At 39.3% G+C, this 18,289-nt stretch overlaps 2 protein-coding genes and 1 long non-coding RNA gene across 6 annotated transcripts in view; 1 reads left to right on the top strand and 2 right to left on the bottom strand.

Annotated features, from left to right (window-relative positions):
* Nucleotides 1–18,289, bottom strand: part of KDM4C (lysine demethylase 4C) — a 705,949-nt gene that overhangs the window by 158,187 nt on the left and 529,473 nt on the right. The window contains exon 17 of the mRNA XM_040357651.1: nt 7,995–8,103. Coding sequence (XP_040213585.1) covers nt 7,995–8,103 — 109 coding nt within the window. The remainder of the gene's footprint in view (nt 1–7,994; nt 8,104–18,289) is intronic.
* On the bottom strand, nt 10,012–14,622 carry LOC120943962. Of its 3 annotated transcripts, XM_040357671.1 has the most exons (4): nt 11,006–14,622; nt 10,808–10,910; nt 10,230–10,298; nt 10,012–10,108 (listed from the first exon to the last, which is right to left on the bottom strand). In XM_040357671.1, the coding sequence occupies exon 1, from the start codon at nt 14,344–14,346 to the stop codon at nt 12,085–12,087; it is 2,262 nt and encodes a 753-aa protein (XP_040213605.1). In that variant the 5' UTR covers nt 14,347–14,622; the 3' UTR covers nt 10,012–10,108; nt 10,230–10,298; nt 10,808–10,910; nt 11,006–12,084. The 3 variants fall into 3 exon arrangements, with proteins under 3 accessions (XP_040213605.1, XP_040213610.1, XP_040213597.1); XM_040357676.1 differs by lacking the exon at nt 10,808–10,910; XM_040357663.1 differs by lacking the exons at nt 10,012–10,108; nt 10,230–10,298 and adding an exon at nt 10,555–10,641.
* On the top strand, nt 16,684–17,728 carry LOC120943985. Of its 2 annotated transcripts, XR_005750345.1 has the most exons (5): nt 16,684–16,734; nt 16,830–16,932; nt 17,099–17,197; nt 17,441–17,509; nt 17,631–17,728. It is a non-coding gene; the product is annotated as an uncharacterized LOC120943985 (long non-coding RNA). The 2 variants fall into 2 exon arrangements; XR_005750344.1 differs by lacking the exon at nt 16,684–16,734 and having other exon boundaries at nt 16,742–16,932.

Raw genomic sequence — 18,289 nt, 5'->3', positions numbered from 1 at the left:
GGTTCTCATATCTAATCATCTATCGCAGGAGTGAATGCACCCTAAAAAGTCTCTGGCTTAAGTTCTTTACAATAGCCAATTAGCCATAAGGAGGTTTTTCAGCTCAACATGAGCTAATTGGGGATCTCTGTTTCAGCCTGGGCAGGGTGAAATTTATGGTACTCTGTTTTTTCTTTGGAAAAATTAGAGTGACACTATGCTCAGTGCATTCTCAGTTCGGGGTTCATCAGACCTCATTTTTTTTACAGTTCTCACTACTTATCTTACCCACACAACTGAAAAATGGTATTTGATGCATTCATAATTAACCTGCATAAAAAAAACGACTAAAACACAATTTTCTGTAATGCAGTTTAAAAACCTAATGCTCTAGCCAGGCTTGTGGGGGGAAGCAGGCTTCAATTCCACAGCATAACTATTTTTGGGAGGAGCCATTTTCTCACATGATTGCTATAAAGAATCCACTAGAGATCATAGGTCATATAATGCTGTATAATTTGCACTTGGAATTGCTATAATAGAGAGAATTAATTTCAACCGTTTGGTGCATTGCAAGCATGCTGTAGCTGGGAAGAGAAACTCCATGCCAGGGTTCCCAAAGATTAGTGAAGACAAAGGAGAGAGCGAATCATGTTACTTTTTATAGTTAAGAGCTTTAATTAGTTAGTGCCAGACTTTCTATACTACTAACAGAGGCCATTGCATTACGGTCTTGTATATGTGAATGTGAGTGTTATTGCTAGTTTCTTTAAAAGCACAGATGGCAGATATGAAAACTGTGCATCTCCTACATAGAAAAAATACCATAGAATTACCAACTAAGAAAATATAACAAAACAGTCTTTTAAGAAGTTTAAACTCAAATGGCTACATTTTACAATTTTATAATGTAAGAAAAATATAAAAGACTGAACAGAAAAGGCCAGTGTTTTTCCTAGCTCACATTTTACATTACTGGAAGCTCTTGGTTTAATCAATTTCTAGAACAAAACTCGCCACTAGATTCAATTTTTCGAGACAGCCAGCAAATCTATCAAACAGACTTGTTCTAGTCATCAGAGAACTCCAGGACTAGCCTGTCAGGCAGCATCGTGCCCAGTATCCCGAAAATACTTTCCAAAAAGTTACTGCCAGCTTCATTCAAAAAACCTTAGTCATTCATCATTAACACCATGTATGCCCACAGGGATAATACAGTCCAATGCATAAAGAATTTTTTTTTATGAGAAAATAAAACACAGACAACAAAAACCACACAGCAGTATTACACTAGATTACCAAGATATAATCTTTTTTTCTAGGTTTTAATGTTAAGGTTTCAAGAAAATAAAAAAATATTATATAATTTGTCATTAAAAAATAAATACAAACAAACAGAACACAGATAACATTTGCAAATGAGAAAGAAAGTGGTCAAAAGCTAATAACGAGTTTTATACGTTTACAGGTTGTCAGATGCTTTCTATACATTCTCTGAAAAAGCTTGGTATGTGACCACAATGTACAGCATAATCGTATATGTTTTTAATGCTCCTACAACACAAGCTGAAATGTTGCATAGCAATCAATAAGCCTTTACATCTCTGGCAACGCATGAGAGCTGTGCCATGCATCACTGTCAAGAGTGTCTGTGCTCCTTACTGCAAGGAAAAAAATGATGAGCTTCTGTCATCCTTCTGTAGATTTAACAAAATGAAAAAAAATGGAGTAATCCATTTATTTAACCCATGAGCTACAGGGTGAAAAGCATGCAACATGTAATGTATTTTTGTAAATATGTGTGAAAACCTAGCCAAGGTATTAACTCTTTCATTGTAAAGAGGTAATTCTTTACAATGAAAGAAAAAAAAATCAGTGAATACTTATAGCCAACTAATAACGTTTTCACCCGTTTTCCAGCTAAAACAATGCAGGGAAGCTACTCCATTTTCAGAATTGATGGACCTTTCAAAACCACAATCTGTGGCTTTCAAGCTTGCTATTTCCCGCTAGATACAGCTCTGAGAATGCATAGGCTTCCAAGTAGAACAGGGTGGCTCTGGCCAAATACGGAAAGGCGTATAGATCAGTCATTATTGCAGTGTAAATCCTGTTTCAAAATAAAGTCTGTCACTCAAAGTGCACTTGTGATTTGACTCGGTTCACTTTTTAAGGCCGTTGACAGAAAAATAGGATTTTCAAATGTAAAAATAATAAAAAGCTTTGCAGATAAAGTAACAAAAGCTCCTTGTGTACACATTTTGTTCGGACACTGGAATGATTGTTTGCACAGACAAAGTCAATACATATTGTTCCGGCAGCTAAAGGCTGAGAGCAACAACAAAACATTTAACTTACAAGGTCTACCATGTCTATCTGAAACGCCAGGAGTTTTATTTTTCATTTGATTTAGCTAATGGGTATAAAACAGACTTTTACTCTGATACAAAAAGAAGGACCCATTGACTTGCTTGTTTTTAACTGCAGGTGATAAGCATGGTAAAAAGCATCACTGTTTCAGTTCATGTAGGGGGATCAAACATTTCTGTATATTGAACAGATGGAATGGAAATGCAAATTACAAAAATGCTTCATCTCCTCATGGATTCTCTATATTGTTCACATATTTTAGGCTTTCATAATTCCAGATGACTCTTAACTGCTCCAAACCTCTACTCTACTACCAGGCCTCACCAGCTTTTTAGCAGCTAGAGCAAACTTTACAGCAGAAACGTTAGCCCAAGTCAGGTTGCTGTGCATGGTGCAAAAAGAAGGTGATTTAACAGACTTGACTGGGTAAGCAATAACTTACCCAATTTTTTAACCACACTTACCACTTGTTGTCCTGTGAGCAACTGCAAGAACTGTGAAATCCATGGCTTTGGAAGCCCATTTGCATGGATGTGAATGGCAGATGTGCAGCCACAAAGCTCTGCCGCAAACCGGCCGAATGCTGCTTATACCAACAGAACACTATATCTTTAGTTAATATATATATTTTAAATATTCATTAGTGTTACTTGTCTTCAAAATAGCACGGATAACAGGATTTCTTGTTTTAATTCAATCTTATTTTATTAAGGAAAAGAGAAGCAGAAAGACAAATATCGTCTCCAACATTACATACAGCAAAATCAAATACACCAATAATAGGCATCGTGTACAACAGAACATAGACATGTCGATGTTACATAGACATGAGAGTACAAGCAGGAATACGAGGACCACCATAAGGCCGTTCGTGTTAGCAATCCCTATAAACTAAAAATGGAAGGAAGGTCTAGCTATGGTAGCTATCAACCACACTACAGGTAAGGGAGCAGTGCTGCCCCGCATACGGTGCAGCATATGGGAGTGCATACTAATCTGTATGGAAAAAAATAAAAACTCATGGGGTCAAAAAGCGAATCAGCAACATTCGGCAGATCAAAGCCATGGTATGTGGACTAAACGAAATCCTAAGGATGTATTCAGATAATGAGAAAAGGAAAAGAAGCAGGGGCAAACCAGAAGGGGGAGAGAAATTGGGGCAAGAATTGGGGCAAGTAGCACTCCATCATGGTACCAGGGCGACATCATCTAAGCTACTTTCAGCCCAGGAAATAAACTCAGAGGAGTATCTGAACATAGACCATGAACTCCAGGTGAGAACATTGTTCACTTTTATCACACTCTTCCGCCAACAGACGTTCAAGGTCCCTTATGCGGTCCACCTCAACAGCCTAGTCCCCTAGGGAAGGCGTAGCTGCCGATCTCCAATGACGGGGGATCACCACCCTGGCTGCCGCCAGAAAGTGTCGCAACACATCATTTTTAATGGACTTGAACGAGCTTGGGAGTATAGATAAGAGAGCCACCTCAGGGGAAGGGTGGATAGAAGTCGCCATCAGTTTGCAGTATAGTTTGAAAATCCGCTGCCAAAATCCCTGGACAGGAGGACATTCCCACCAGATGTGGAGCATGGTTCCCTGGGATCTCAGACATCGCAAGCAGATATCGGACACTGCAGGGTTGAAGTGTTTGATAGTTGTTGGGCATCTGTACCATCTTGTTAGCAGCTTGAACCCCTTCTCCTGGGTCTTAGTGGCCAAGGATAGTTTGTGTGTCAGGGTAAAACACTTCTGCCAGTCAATAGAGGAAACAGGATGACGCAAATCTGTCTCCCAGGCCACCGTAAACGGCGGGGGATCGGGGGAGAAGGTATTAAGCAGCAGGGAGTAGAGTTGAGATACCACATGTGTTGGAGGTTCTGCCTGTAGAAGCAGCACCTTGAATCCCGTCGGTTGAGCGAGGATGTCTGGAATGGATGGGAAAGTTCGGATGTAGGAAGTGGTCTGTTGCCTGTGAAGCCACTGCATGGGGTGTCGGGAGGTCGGGTCGGCAGGGGTATCTGCCCTTAGAGTGGGGTCTGCTCAAAAGGACCTGGGCATGTCTCCTATGGTCCTCCTTTTGCCACGGTCCGAATCTAGTTACCGACAGAGCTGGTGGAAAGGCTGGGGTCCCAAAGAAGGGAGTCAAAGGCCCCATGTAATTCGACAGGCCCCCTCTGGACTGAAGGCGATCCCAGATTTGGATCGTCTGGAAGGTAAGGTCGCTGAGAGGGCCCGAACCCCCCCGAACCGTGGGCAAGATCCATGGGAGAGCGGGGAGTTCAATTGGGTTCATGTGGCTTTCCAGCTGAACCCAGAGCTTGGTTGAAGAGTGATGGAACCAATCCAGTCTACGAGTGAGTACCGCTGCCTTATGATATAAGGAGGCGTCCGGGGCTCCAGGATTTCTTGTTTTAATATTGTAGGAAAATTGTAACTCTCCCAAAGCACAGATTTATATATTTCCATAAATACAATAACATTTTATATTTCAGTATAAACATTCTGACAGTATATGGAGGCACTATGCCGCAATACATCAATGGTTCTGATAATATGTAATTTATAGCAGGTTTATGCGATTTTGTAGATGCAATTTTTGTCATTCTGTATGCTTTACATGATATCACAAGGCATAATAAAATGCTCTTTGCTAAGACTGCTTTTTGTTATACATCTCTCATTCTAAGTCCCGTAACTAACTCCCCCCTTTTGTGTCGGAACCCAATTAAGCAATACTGTATATCTTACATGCTTACTCCGCATGGTGTTTGGCCTCATTTAAAGTCCAGGTGACCAAACTCTTTTTTTCAGTTCAAATTTGGGATGGAGGCCATTTACCTATGGTGCCTTGGACCACATCATTTTTTTTCTCCCTGTACAAAATAAGATCCATTGGCATGGACTATAGGGCGAGTCCATGGATTGAAAACTGGCTACAAGTGCGAGTTCAGAGGGTGGTGATGAACGGGGAGTACTCAGAATGGTCAAAGATGGGTAGTGGGGTCTCCCAGGGTTCTGTGCTGGGACCAATCCTATTTAATTTGTTCATAAACTACCTGGAGGATGGGGTAAACAGTTCAATCGCTGTAGTTGCGGACGATACTAAGCTAAGCAGGGCAATAACTTCTCTGCGGGATGTGGAAACCTTGCAAAAAGATCGAAACAAATTAATGGGGTAGGCAACTACATGGTAAGTGAGGTTTAATGTAAAAACATTTAAAATAATGCATTTGGGTGGCAAAAGTATGAATGCAATCTATACATGGGGGGAGAACCTCTGGGGGAATCTAGGATGGAAAAGGACCTGGGGTCCTAGTAGATGATAGGTTCAGCAATGACATGCAATGCCAAGCTGCTGTTAACAAAGCAAACAGAATATTGGCATGCAATAAAAAGGGGATCAACTCCACAGATAAAACGATAATTTTCCAACTCTACAAGACTCCGGTCAGGCTGCACCTAAAGTATGTTGTCCAGTTCTGGGCACCGGTCCTCAGGAAGGATGTACTGTAAATGGAGCGAGTACAAAGAAGGGCAACAAAGCTAAAAAAGTCTATTAGTTATGAGGAAAGGTTGCGAGCAGTGAATTTATTCTCTCGAAGAATGAGAGGGGATACGATTTAAATTTACAAATACCATACTGGTGACCCCACAATAGGGATACAAATTTTTTGTGGAAGGGAGTTTAACAAGACACATAGCCACTCATTAAAATAAGAAAAGAGGTTTAACCTTAAACTACGTAGAGGGTTCTTTTACTGTAAGAGCGGCAAGGCTGTGGAATTCCTTGCCTGTCCAGAGTCCGCTCTCTCAACGCCACTGTCTACTGCCTACATTCTTCCCTCGCAACCCGGACGGTTTGGGTAAGTGGTTTTACCTTTTCTAATTCAAGGCTTCTACCATCAAGGTCAATTACTGTGTTATCTCACAATGGTCAGGAAATTAACTTGCAAGTTAAGTATCATAAAGCTTTTCAATATTTCCATTTCAGTAGGAGCAGAGGTTGTTCCCTTCTTTAAACGTAATTATTTTTGTTAAAAAAGACACTTTCATGAATAAAAAAAAAAAAAAAAGAAACTGGAAAGTTAGCCCCATTATTTGTATAATGTGAAAGATGTCACGCCGAGTAAATAGATACCCAACATGCTAACTTTCCATTGTTATACAAGCATTTAAATCCTCCATGCCCTCCTCCTGAGTGGACATTTTTACGACTAGTATACCATCGAGTGGCTTTGTTGTTACTACAAACCAACTTCCCCTGTTCGAAGGGCATTTTGTGATACAATGCGTATACTCCAGTTTCTAAAACCAGCTAGAGGTCTTTGATTGCGGTATCTTTCCATATTTGTTGTATGGTAATGAGCACCCCTTTTTTTGTAGTATTAATATCTACTGCTGTAACAATTTCCATAGAAAAATCAATAAAAGCCATTGAAATTTAAATCTATGACTTTTCTACAGCAAACAATCAAACAAGATATCCAGAAACTCAGGAAGTCAAATAAATCAGTTGAACTGAACAGCAGTACAACGTAATTGAATTCAGTATTCCCATACTTGTATACAGCAAAGTGTGCTTAAATATAAAACAAATATCTTGTAGGCACCACTCATGATGCAAATTACGTGCAATTTTCCCCCAAACATTTCTCCTATGTCAAATCAAGCTAGATTTGTTTCCACTTCCTTGTGTTATCAAGACACAAAATGGCTACAATTAACCCAGTTGCATAGATGTACTCTTATTCCAAAGTCCCTAACTAATCCATAGAGTAAAACATGTTGGTAAGGTATAAGCAGTTTCACTCTGGACACCTTTATGCAGTTTATATTGGTCAATTTAGTTCACTATAGCAAGTCCAAAAGGTAATGTGCTGGCATGTAAGTTGCCCCTTGAATAGTGATGGTTTGACACAGTAGGCTTAATTTACCAAAAGTAGGCGGTTCACTTAGCATAGCCAGTTTACTTTGCAAAGGAAATGTTGCTCTCATTTAACAAATGAGGGGAAGCTCTGCCGACTTCCATCATCTAATCATGTGCAAGCAAAAATACTGTACTTTTAAATTTTCCTTGCACATAATTGGGTATCCAAAGTGAACCCCTCTGGCTAACAGTTTGCAAAACACACTGCATAATACTTATCTACTGTTATGGAACTGGTAACTTCACATCTGGAGGAATGAAGGGTTGGTAAGAAAAGTCTTCATTTGTACTTCTATATTCTATTATCAAAGTCATATTTTACTAGCTTTTAGATCATATCTACAATGACATTAAGACTTTTGTTGAACAGCATTATTTTGTTTTTGACTTTGTCTTTTTATTAAACATCAAGAGACAAGTCGATTTTAAAAATGGTCTCTTCAAAATATATATATTAGAACTTTTCCCAGACAAAGTGCATGCTGTGTTGAAGGCGCCAAGGTATTGTGCAAAACAAAGCCATTCAACGCTTAAATTTTATGTATTTTTTAATCACTGAAGTTTGCTAATGAAACAAAAAGTACATTTTTAGTTTTTTATGTGGACTAAGCATCAGTTTCCAGTACAACTAAAGGAAGTTTTTCTTTTAAGGGTACTTGAGCTTGAAGCCTTACATTCAAGTGCAGACTTTAGCATGGAGAAATGTGTATACTCACCAATTTTAACCTTTCAAGAGGAATTCTACTTGTGTCTATCTGCGATCTCTTCATCACGTTTTCAAACCTGACTTCTGGCACAGCTATTGCGCACATTACATGTGCCCACCTACACAATTAAATAAACAAACATAATTGTAAGTCTTTATCCTTGACACATTCCAAAAAACTATAAAATGTAAAATTAAACTGGAACCTTACCAATGCTACAATATTTCATTTGGAATAAATGCTTGGCTGAGGTTTATCTGTTACTAAACATGAGCAAAACAAACTATAAAAAGGACAGGCTGTGTGATTCTGATGTTTCCCATCTAAATGCAATTCTTTAATTTTTCAAACATATATTTGTACAGGTTTGTTTGATTTGTAAAGAACTATGCAATTTATGAATCCAGGCCTCATAAACTTCATAATTTGAACATATTTGGAAGGTTTACAGTTTGCCAAAAAAAGGATCGAATTTGCCTAGTTCCCCCATTTGCTTTATTAATCTGTCTGTTAAATCTGAATCTATGCAATAACATACACTGAATTTTAACATTTTCAACTCTAAATCTTGTATATCGTTTTACTGAAATTCAAAATGTTACAGACCAGAATGGAATTATTGAGACAATTCACAATCATGACAGGTTTCCCATAGACTTAAAGCGGTGTTCCACCCACTTTTGAGAGTGTCACAAACTATGGTGAACAGGAGTGAACCACAACTGCAGTTAGCAGAAGATTTTAATGCACCTCTTTATGTTATGTGAGATTTCAGTATTGGACCCCAGGCGTCACTCCAATCAGAACACAGGAGTTTGGGGGTTCTCTACATCATATCACTTTAACATAAAGAAATGCATTAGGCCACTAAGGGTGCAGGTATAAAATACCTTCAATCCTTAGCATATAAAATTTAAGGTGAACATGTTCAGTAACTTAGGGCATGGGACCATAAACAAGTAATAACTTATGTCAAGCACGTAGTAAATAGGAATACTGTAGGCAACTGATTGCTGCGTAAAAGAGACAAATATAGCTCAGATAAATAGAAAGTATATGTTCCTTTAAGATACTTTACAGCAAGCAGCTGATGACACAACAGACAATCCCAAGCAGCATGTTTTTTTTTTTTTTAAAAGGTTTATGTTTTTTATAAACAATAAAAAAAGTTAACACTACACAGGTGTATTATCCTAGCGAACATCGCTTCAGTCAAAGTGCAATACAATACTCGGGCATTCAGGTAAAGATTGTGAAACAGCATACAGAAAATATCATCACATAGCATATTCTACCCTAGTCAGGGCCTAGGCACTGGCAGTTCCTGGAACTATAGTATCCCTATTAAGAGCTGTACCCTAGGGGGCAGGTGGTATGGTACTCTCTGAGTTAACCCAGGAGGTCCATATTTTGGAGAACTTTTTTGGGTATCCTCTAGCTTTGTATGTTAACTTATATAATGGTATCGCTTGGTTGACAATGGTAAGCCAAAGCTTTATATTTGGTGTGGACTGAGATTTCCAGTGCATGGTAATCGTTATTTTAGCATAAAATAGCACTATGCGTATGAAGGATTGTACGTTTTTGGATAAATCTTGATCATCAATGTATCCCAGTAAACATCTAAGAGGATTGCAAATATTAGGAATCTCAGCTACAGAGCTGATGAAAGCAGTAGCATCCGACCAGAACTTCCTTATCAGAGCACATTCCCACATCAGATGGAAGAATGTACCATCGGCCATTCCACATCGAGTGCATAAAGGAGTGGATAATCTCTTTAATTTATATAACAAATATGGTGTAAAATAGATAAAGTTTTTTCCAATGGGAAAGGGAAGGGGATAATTTGCGGTGCGTACTTTAGCAAATTGATAGTGATGAGAAAGCACAATTCTTGTTAGAAAATTACAAAAATGCTTTATTTATGAATACAAAACATACAATACAATAGTTTAAAAGAAAAGTGGACAACCAGTTTGTTGATTTGATTCAGTGGATAACACAGCATCAGTCAGTTGTAAATATGGATGCAACTGGAAAAGGAAATCGCATAGACCCTACATGTTTCGCGGACTTCCGCTTCTTCAGGGGAGGGAGCGATATCCAGTCAAAATATGCAACTGAAAGGTATATATACAAGCATTAGCCAGTAAAATATAATACACATTCCAATTGCTTAAATCAGGTACAACATATAATGGTAAAAAATGGTTCCAAAGTTTAAAGACCACACTATCTTACCCACGAGTTGCCCACAACTAGCGACAAACACAGAAAACCGCCGAGGTGAAAATGGTCATGTGCATGATCCTGCAAATGAGCAGGAAAAGTTTGAAAATGGTCACAAAAGGACAGTCATATAAGGGTTAACATGTAAGTGAGACAGAGAAAAAAAAAAAAAAAAAACACACCATAGCCAAAGCAATAGGGATGGCTAGGGGTTAACATATTATTATCTGTGAGATATATATGTATTTAAGACATAATGACCAAAATATTGGTTAACTTAGTTTAGCAGTAATGACTGTGAGACCATAAAGCATAAATGACTTACATATATAACGATTTATGGGGTTAAAGACCAGGGACATCAATGAGCAATCCAGCTGCAGTGTTAATTCAAGGAAGGAATCATGTAGATTTCCCAAAATATCTGTTTAAACGATAACAATTGGCTACAAATTACAAAGGTGTCCCTGCCTCCAAACGGGGCAACCATAGAAAAAGATAAAAATAAAAATAAATAAAATAAATAAATTGTATAAACATTATCAAAACGGAGCCGAGATTATTTAGAAATTGCAAAAAAATACACATACCTGTATAAGATCTATATAAGGATCGCAGGCAGTGTTGCAAAGTCACAATAAGCTTAGTGTGTATAAAGCCAGAAGAAATCAGCTGCTTGATCCAGAAGGGGAACTAAAGAGCATACACAGCAAGCATAGTTGCAATTAGATGGAGTGAAATCTAGCAGTGTAGTTGTAGGGAGATAGCACAAAAGGAGTTTAACATACCTGCAAAGCATTAAGGACAAGAGTGCTCACTGAACATATGACCCTGCGGCATTCTGCACTGGGTGTGCAGCAAAATGCCGTTTAAATAGGCTGTCCTAACCCGATGTGTGACGTGTAAGCATCACATGATATCGGGTGGGCCAATCACAGCTGAAACAAGTCCCAAAGCAATGCGTGCAATACACCTGCAGCGTGAGGAGGCTTGATGGGATGACAGGTGGAATGGATCAAGCAGAGAGCTCACTATGTCAAACGGTGGGGAGAAAATTTAACCCCATCAGTGGACAAGTGGGCTCAAGAAAGTATGTGTGACAATGCACACAGCAAACAAGACAAGCTGATCACAGATGGACAGGGGCTGTGTTGTCAGTATTACCGACAAAAAAGGAAGATTGCTAACGACATTGCATAGGGGAAAATCAGCTGTGGTAAGGGGAGTGAGTGTGGAGGCTAACACTAAACTCCCCGAGCGCCCTTGTGGCCAATAAACAAACTGCACAATTGGCCATACCAAGGAGGAAACTGCGACACATCGCCAAATGTGCCCAAAACAGTGGAAAGAAAGTTGAAGCCCAGCCCGATATCCACTATCAGGCTGAGGGCCTCAAAATATTGGATGTGGCCAGAAAACTGTGGAACCATTAAATTAGTACATATGATTGAAGTAGTTTGTGTAGATGTTATAGATATTATATATGTAAAAAACATATGACTATAGAGCTGATTTTTGGTTGAAAATAAAAACAAATAGTTCATATAGTATGGTTACAGTGTACCTACTATAAATTCATAATTCAACAATATAATTCAACAATGTTAAAGGAACAAGATGTTATCCTGTATCCTAAGAAATGCCCCAGTTAATTATGCATTGAAAAGAGGGAAAGAGTAGATTGGACAAAAAAAAAAAAAAAAAAAAAAAAAAAAAAAAGAAAATGGGGAAATTCATAAAGAAGGAGAGAGGGGGTGAAGAAAAGGGGTATGCATACATATTGATCCGATGAATGGAAACAAAAAGCACCGACCAAAGTTGGTAAGGGGGGGCGACAAAAAACAAGAGCATATAAGGACCAATATCTTTACAGGAAGGATTTAAAGCTCAAATTCTCATTCAAGCCAGGGTATCGTGTAGCTTGGAGACTATAAATCCATCGAGCTTCTGATTGTAATAGCGCTGAATCCACACTGCCACCCCTAAGATCGGGGGGGATGTGATCCAGAGCCATAAAGGTAAACACCTTTGAATCAAAGTTGTGAGAGGTGGCGATATGTGAACCAATAGCAGTAACTATTTTCTTTCTAAAGATGGGTTTAATGTGGTCACCAATTCTTATGCAGAAACATCTTTTGGTCTTTCCCACATAGAAACAACCACATATACATTGGGCAAGATAAATCACTCCCAATGTTTGACATGTCACTAAAGTTTTGGTTGTATGCCATTGACCATTAGGCAGTTTAAATTTTGTGTAGTTAGCTACATAGGGACACATATCACAACCACCACAGGGTGCAGTGCCTCCTCTGCGGGAGATCTCTTTTGAAATGTCAGGAGTCGGGAAAAAATGACTTCGAACAAGCCGGTCCCTGAGTGAGGGAGCCCTGCGATAAGTGACTTCTGGGTAGTTCTGCACAAATTTGCTTATATAAGGGTCAGCGCAGAGTAAGGGCCAAAATTGTTTGAGAATATTTTTTATATCTCTGTGCTGGCTGGAATAGCGGGTGATAATGCGCACAGTGTCCGGTTTTTGGTTGTTATACTTAGTTTTTTTGGGTCCTTTAGAGAAAATGAGAGAACTCCTTTGTTGTGGTTTCACTCTATTGTAAGCTCTTTTAAGGCATCTATGGCTATAACCTCGTTGCTTCAATCTGTGATACAGATTGGTTGAATGGATCCGAAAATCCTCATCCCTACTGCAGTTACGTCTTATACGTAAATACTGGCTGTAGGGGATGCTATTCACCAGTGATTCAGGGTGAGCGCTTCCTGCGTGCAGGATCGTGTTTCCTGCAGTGGGTTTCCTATAGAGGGAAGAAAAGATCATGCCCTGTTCATCAATGGACACCGTCAGATCGAGAAAATGAATCTCCGTGCTGCTGTGGTCCATAGTGAACCTAAGGTTAAATTCGTTGTCAGATATCGCGGTGACAAAATCTCGCAATTCCGATTCTGTTCCTGTCCAGAAAAGGAGAACGTCATCGATATATCGATACCAAGAGACGACCTTGTCCAGAAATGGGGCAAGGTCGTCTCTTGAAAAGAGGCTTCTTTCCCACCCCCCCAGGTACAGGTTGGCATACGATGGGGCACATTTAGTCCCCATCGCAACCCCCTGTACCTGGAGGTAGTGGGAAGAACCAAAGACAAAAACATTATGTTTTAAAATATAGCCCAACAACTCCAAGATAAAGGTATTATATCTGGAAGTTAGTGGACCTCTTTCAGCTATGAAGCTGTTTACAACTTCCAGACCTTTCTGGTGCGGTATAGAGTTGTAAAGACTCTCAATATCCAAGGCCACCAGAATGGTGCCCCTGGGAAGAGTAATGCCCTCTAGGGTTCTTAACAGATCAATAGTGTCTTTGATGTAAGAACTTAACGATACGACATGTGGGGAGAGGTAGCAATCAACAAGGGAACTAGCATTTTCAGTGAGACCAGCACAACCCGAAATTATGGGTCGGCCCGGTGGATCAATGAGCGATTTATGGGTTTTGGGTAGAGCATAAAATGTTGGAACTCTAGGGTCTTTTGTGTTTAGGAACTTCCAAGTGTCTTTATCTATAGTTCCCTGAAATAGGGCTCTAGAGATAATAGTTCGAAATTTATTACTAAAGTTTTCTAGTACCGTCCTTGAAATTGGTCGGTACCAGTCTGCATTTGCCAAAATTTTGGTACACATACGTTCGTATTGTTCAGTGTTCATAATCACCAGGTTTCCCCCTTTGTCTGCTGGCTTAATAATAATACTTTTGTTATTTTGTAGAGAATTAATCGCCTCAATTTGAGTAGGGGTGAGATTTGATATGTTAGAACACTGAAGTTTACGAGTTTCGATCTTGTGAGTTACCTGTTGTACAAAAGCCCAAATATTTGGATTGGTGTTTAGAGGAGGAAAATTCCTAGATTTGGGTTTGAATGACTGAATTGGAGGGAAGGTAACACCTCCGATGGATAAGGTGGGGGGTGTGTCTAGTAACATTTCATCATCAGAGGTGTGACCCTCCTCCCATAGTTCCTGTAATTGCATTAGGGCTTGCTGTTCAGCAATTCTTTCCATGGGAATAGATACAGATAGATCTAGCGAGTGTGTGGGTTTATCAAATAATACTTTGTACATGAGTCTGCGAGCAAAGAGGTGTACATCTTTAATGAAGTCAAATTTGTCTAGTTTAGAGTCAGGACAAAAAGTAAGTCCTAATTTTAGGACCTGAAGTTCATCTTCAGTCAAGATAGCTGAGGACAGATTAATGATGGATAGGGCCGAGCCATCATCATAGTTATCTAGGGAATCACCGATGCCTGATTCATTGGTCAGGCCTGTTCCTTCACTAAAAAAATTGGTGCAATTTTAGGTTCCACTGGCAAAGAAATGCCTGACGGTGAAATAATAACTTCATTTTGGCTTACCTTGTTAATCATTTCTAGTTGCATTGGGGCTGCGATAGTGGACTTAGACAGTGCGTTTGACACGATCGCCTGTGATGAAGAGATTATAGGACCCCGAAGTGCGTTCGATGACATAGGAAAGAGAGGTGGAGGTTGAGAGTTAATAGGTTTACCATATGATTGGGGTGCCCGACGAGGTAAGGGGGTACCTATTTGATGTCCCAAAGATTCGGTTGATGCCGCATCGGAGTTACCCTTGCATTTTTTTTGGTATCCGATCTCTCGATATATCTCTGTAAATAGTAGATTGACTGGAAAGAGAAGATGCAGAGGATAAATTGGATGTGTCCTCATTAGGTTTTTGTTTGTTATTTTTCTTAAAGCTAGGAGGTTTAGGAAATTTGTTATTAGGTGTGGTCCATTTATATGCAAAGCTATTGGAGTATGCACTGCTGTCTCGTAAAAATGTATTCTCCTTCACTCGGATAATTTCCATAGTGTAGGATTCTATGTGTTGTTTTAATAATCCTTCTTTGGTTGTAAATCTAGTACTTGAGGTCAGAGCCTCAAATTCATCATACCATTTCTGTATGCTCTCATCAAGAGCTGCAAGTTCTTGTTCATACTCAATGCATAGAAGGTTCATCATGCCAAAAGAGCAACTATGAAGATTACTCTCCCATGATGTTTTTAAAGAATCTCCAGTTTAGTGACATGTCAAACATTGGGAGTGATTTATCTTGCCCAATGTATATGTGGTTGTTTCTATGTGGGAAAGACCAAAAGATGTTTCTGCATAAGAATTGGTGACCACATTAAACCCATCTTTAGAAAGAAAATAGTTACTGCTATTGGTTCACATATCGCCACCTCTCACAACTTTGATTCAAAGGTGTTTACCTTTATGGCTCTGGATCACATCCCCCCCGATCTTAGGGGTGGCAGTGTGGATTCAGCGCTATTACAATCAGAAGCTCGATGGATTTATAGTCTCCAAGCTACACGATACCCTGGCTTGAATGAGAATTTGAGCTTTAAATCCTTCCTGTAAAGATATTGGTCCTTATATGCTCTTGTTTTTTGTCGCCCCCCCCTTACCAACTTTGGTCGGTGCTTTTTGTTTCCATTCATCGGATCAATATGTATGCATACCCCTTTTCTTCACCCCCTCTCTCCTTCTTTATGAATTTCCCCATTTTCTTTTTTTTTTTTTTTTTTTTGTCCAATCTACTCTTTCCCTCTTTTCAATGCATAATTAACTGGGACATTTCTTAGGATACAGGATAACATCTTGTTCCTTTAACATTGTTGAATTATATTGTTGAATTATGAATTTATAGTAGGTACACTGTAACCATACTATATGAACTATTTGTTTTTATTTTCAACCAAAAATCAGCTCTATAGTCATATGTTTTTTACATATATAATATCTATAACATCTACACAAACTACTTCAATCATATGTACTAATTTAATGGTTCCACAGTTTTCTGGCCACATCCAATATTTTGAGGCCCTCAGCCTGATAGTGGATATCGGGCTGGGCTTCAACTTTCTTTCCACTGTTTTGGGCACATTTGGCGATGTGTCGCAGTTTCCTCCTTGGTATGGCCAATTGTGCAGTTTGTTTATTGGCCACAAGGGCGCTCGGGGAGTTTAGTGTTAGCCTCCACACTCACTCCCCTTACCACAGCTGATTTTCCCCTATGCAATGTCGTTAGCAATCTTCCTTTTTTGTCGGTAATACTGACAACACAGCCCCTGTCCATCTGTGATCAGCTTGTCTTGTTTGCTGTGTGCATTGTCACACATACTTTCTTGAGCCCACTTGTCCACTGATGGGGTTAAATTTTCTCCCCACCGTTTGACATAGTGAGCTCTCTGCTTGATCCATTCCACCTGTCATCCCATCAAGCCTCCTCACGCTGCAGGTGTATTGCACGCATTGCTTTGGGACTTGTTTCAGCTGTGATTGGCCCACCCGATATCATGTGATGCTTACACGTCACACATCGGGTTAGGACAGCCTATTTAAACGGCATTTTGCTGCACACCCAGTGTAGAATGCCGCAGGGTCATATGTTCAGTGAGCACTCTTGTCCTTAATGCTTTGCAGGTATGTTAAACTCCTTTTGTGCTATCTCCCTACAACTACACTGCTAGATTTCACTCCATCTAATTGCAACTATGCTTGCTGTGTATGCTCTTTAGTTCCCCTTCTGGATCAAGCAGCTGATTTCTTCTGGCTTTATACACACTAAGCTTATTGTGACTTTGCAACACTGCCTGCGATCCTTATATAGATCTTATACAGGTATGTGTATTTTTTTGCAATTTCTAAATAATCTCGGCTCCGTTTTGATAATGTTTATACAATTTATTTATTTTATTTATTTTTATTTTTATCTTTTTCTATGGTTGCCCCGTTTGGAGGCAGGGACACCTTTGTAATTTGTAGCCAATTGTTATCGTTTAAACAGATATTTTGGGAAATCTACATGATTCCTTCCTTGAATTAACACTGCAGCTGGATTGCTCATTGATGTCCCTGGTCTTTAACCCCATAAACCGTTATATATGTAAGTCATTTATGCTTTATGGTCTCACAGTCATTACTGCTAAACTAAGTTAACCAATATTTTGGTCATTATGTCTTAAATACATATATATCTCACAGATAATAATATGTTAACCCCTAGCCATCCCTATTGCTTTGGCTATGGTGTGTTTTTTTTTTTTTTTTTCTCTGTCTCACTTACATGTTAACCCTTATATGATTGTCCTTTTGTGACCATTTTCAAACTTTTCCTGCTCATTTGCAGGATCATGCACATGACCATTTTCACCTCGGCGGTTTTCTGTGTTTGTCGCTAGTTGTGGGCAACTCGTGGGTAAGATAGTGTGGTCTTTAAACTTTGGAACCATTTTTTACCATTATATGTTGTACCTGATTTAAGCAATTGGAATGTGTATTATATTTTACTGGCTAATGCTTGTATATATACCTTTCAGTTGCATATTTTGACTGGATATCGCTCCCTCCCCTGAAGAAGCGGAAGTCCGCGAAACATGTAGGGTCTATGCGATTTCCTTTTCCAGTTGCATCCATATTTACAACTGACTGATGCTGTGTTATCCACTGAATCAAATCAACAAACTGGTTGTCCACTTTTCTTTTAAACTATTGTATTGTATGTTTTGTATTCATAAATAAAGCATTTTTGTAATTTTCTAACAAGAATTGTGCTTTCTCATCACTATCAATTTGCTAAAGTACGCACCGCAAATTATCCCCTTCCCTTTCCCATTGGAAAAAACTTTATCTATCTAATTGGGATTAGGTGCCTTATTTGTGGGTGAATCTACACATCTTGGACCATATTTCCAATGGTGTAAAATAGGATCTATACAATAGTTTGGTCTGGATCACCTTGTCCCTTGAGGAAATGATGGAGGTCATCTGCAGGTGAAGAATCTCCCCCCAGATCTCCTCCGTCAACTCAGGTATGTCTGCACGCCATCTTTGTTCAATGGTGGTAAGCCTAGTGGTCGTGGAGTGTAGTAGAGTCTTATAGTAATATGAAACTTTTTTGGTGTGGGAGGAGTCAGTCAGTAAGTTTTCCAGTGGGGAAGTTTGCATCTCTATATTTGTAGTCCGAATTGAGCAGCAG

This window comes from Rana temporaria, chromosome 1 (genome assembly GCF_905171775.1).
Source record: "Rana temporaria chromosome 1, aRanTem1.1, whole genome shotgun sequence".
Taxonomy (NCBI): Eukaryota; Metazoa; Chordata; class Amphibia; order Anura; family Ranidae; genus Rana; species Rana temporaria.
The sequence above is the reverse complement of the archived record's forward strand: the minus strand, read 5'-3'. Positions and strand labels throughout refer to the sequence as shown.

Coding starts and splice junctions, on each gene's coding strand:
- LOC120943962 (XM_040357671.1), bottom strand. CDS start 14,346: ATGTACAAAGTATTATTTGATAAACCCACACACTCGCTAGATCTATCT.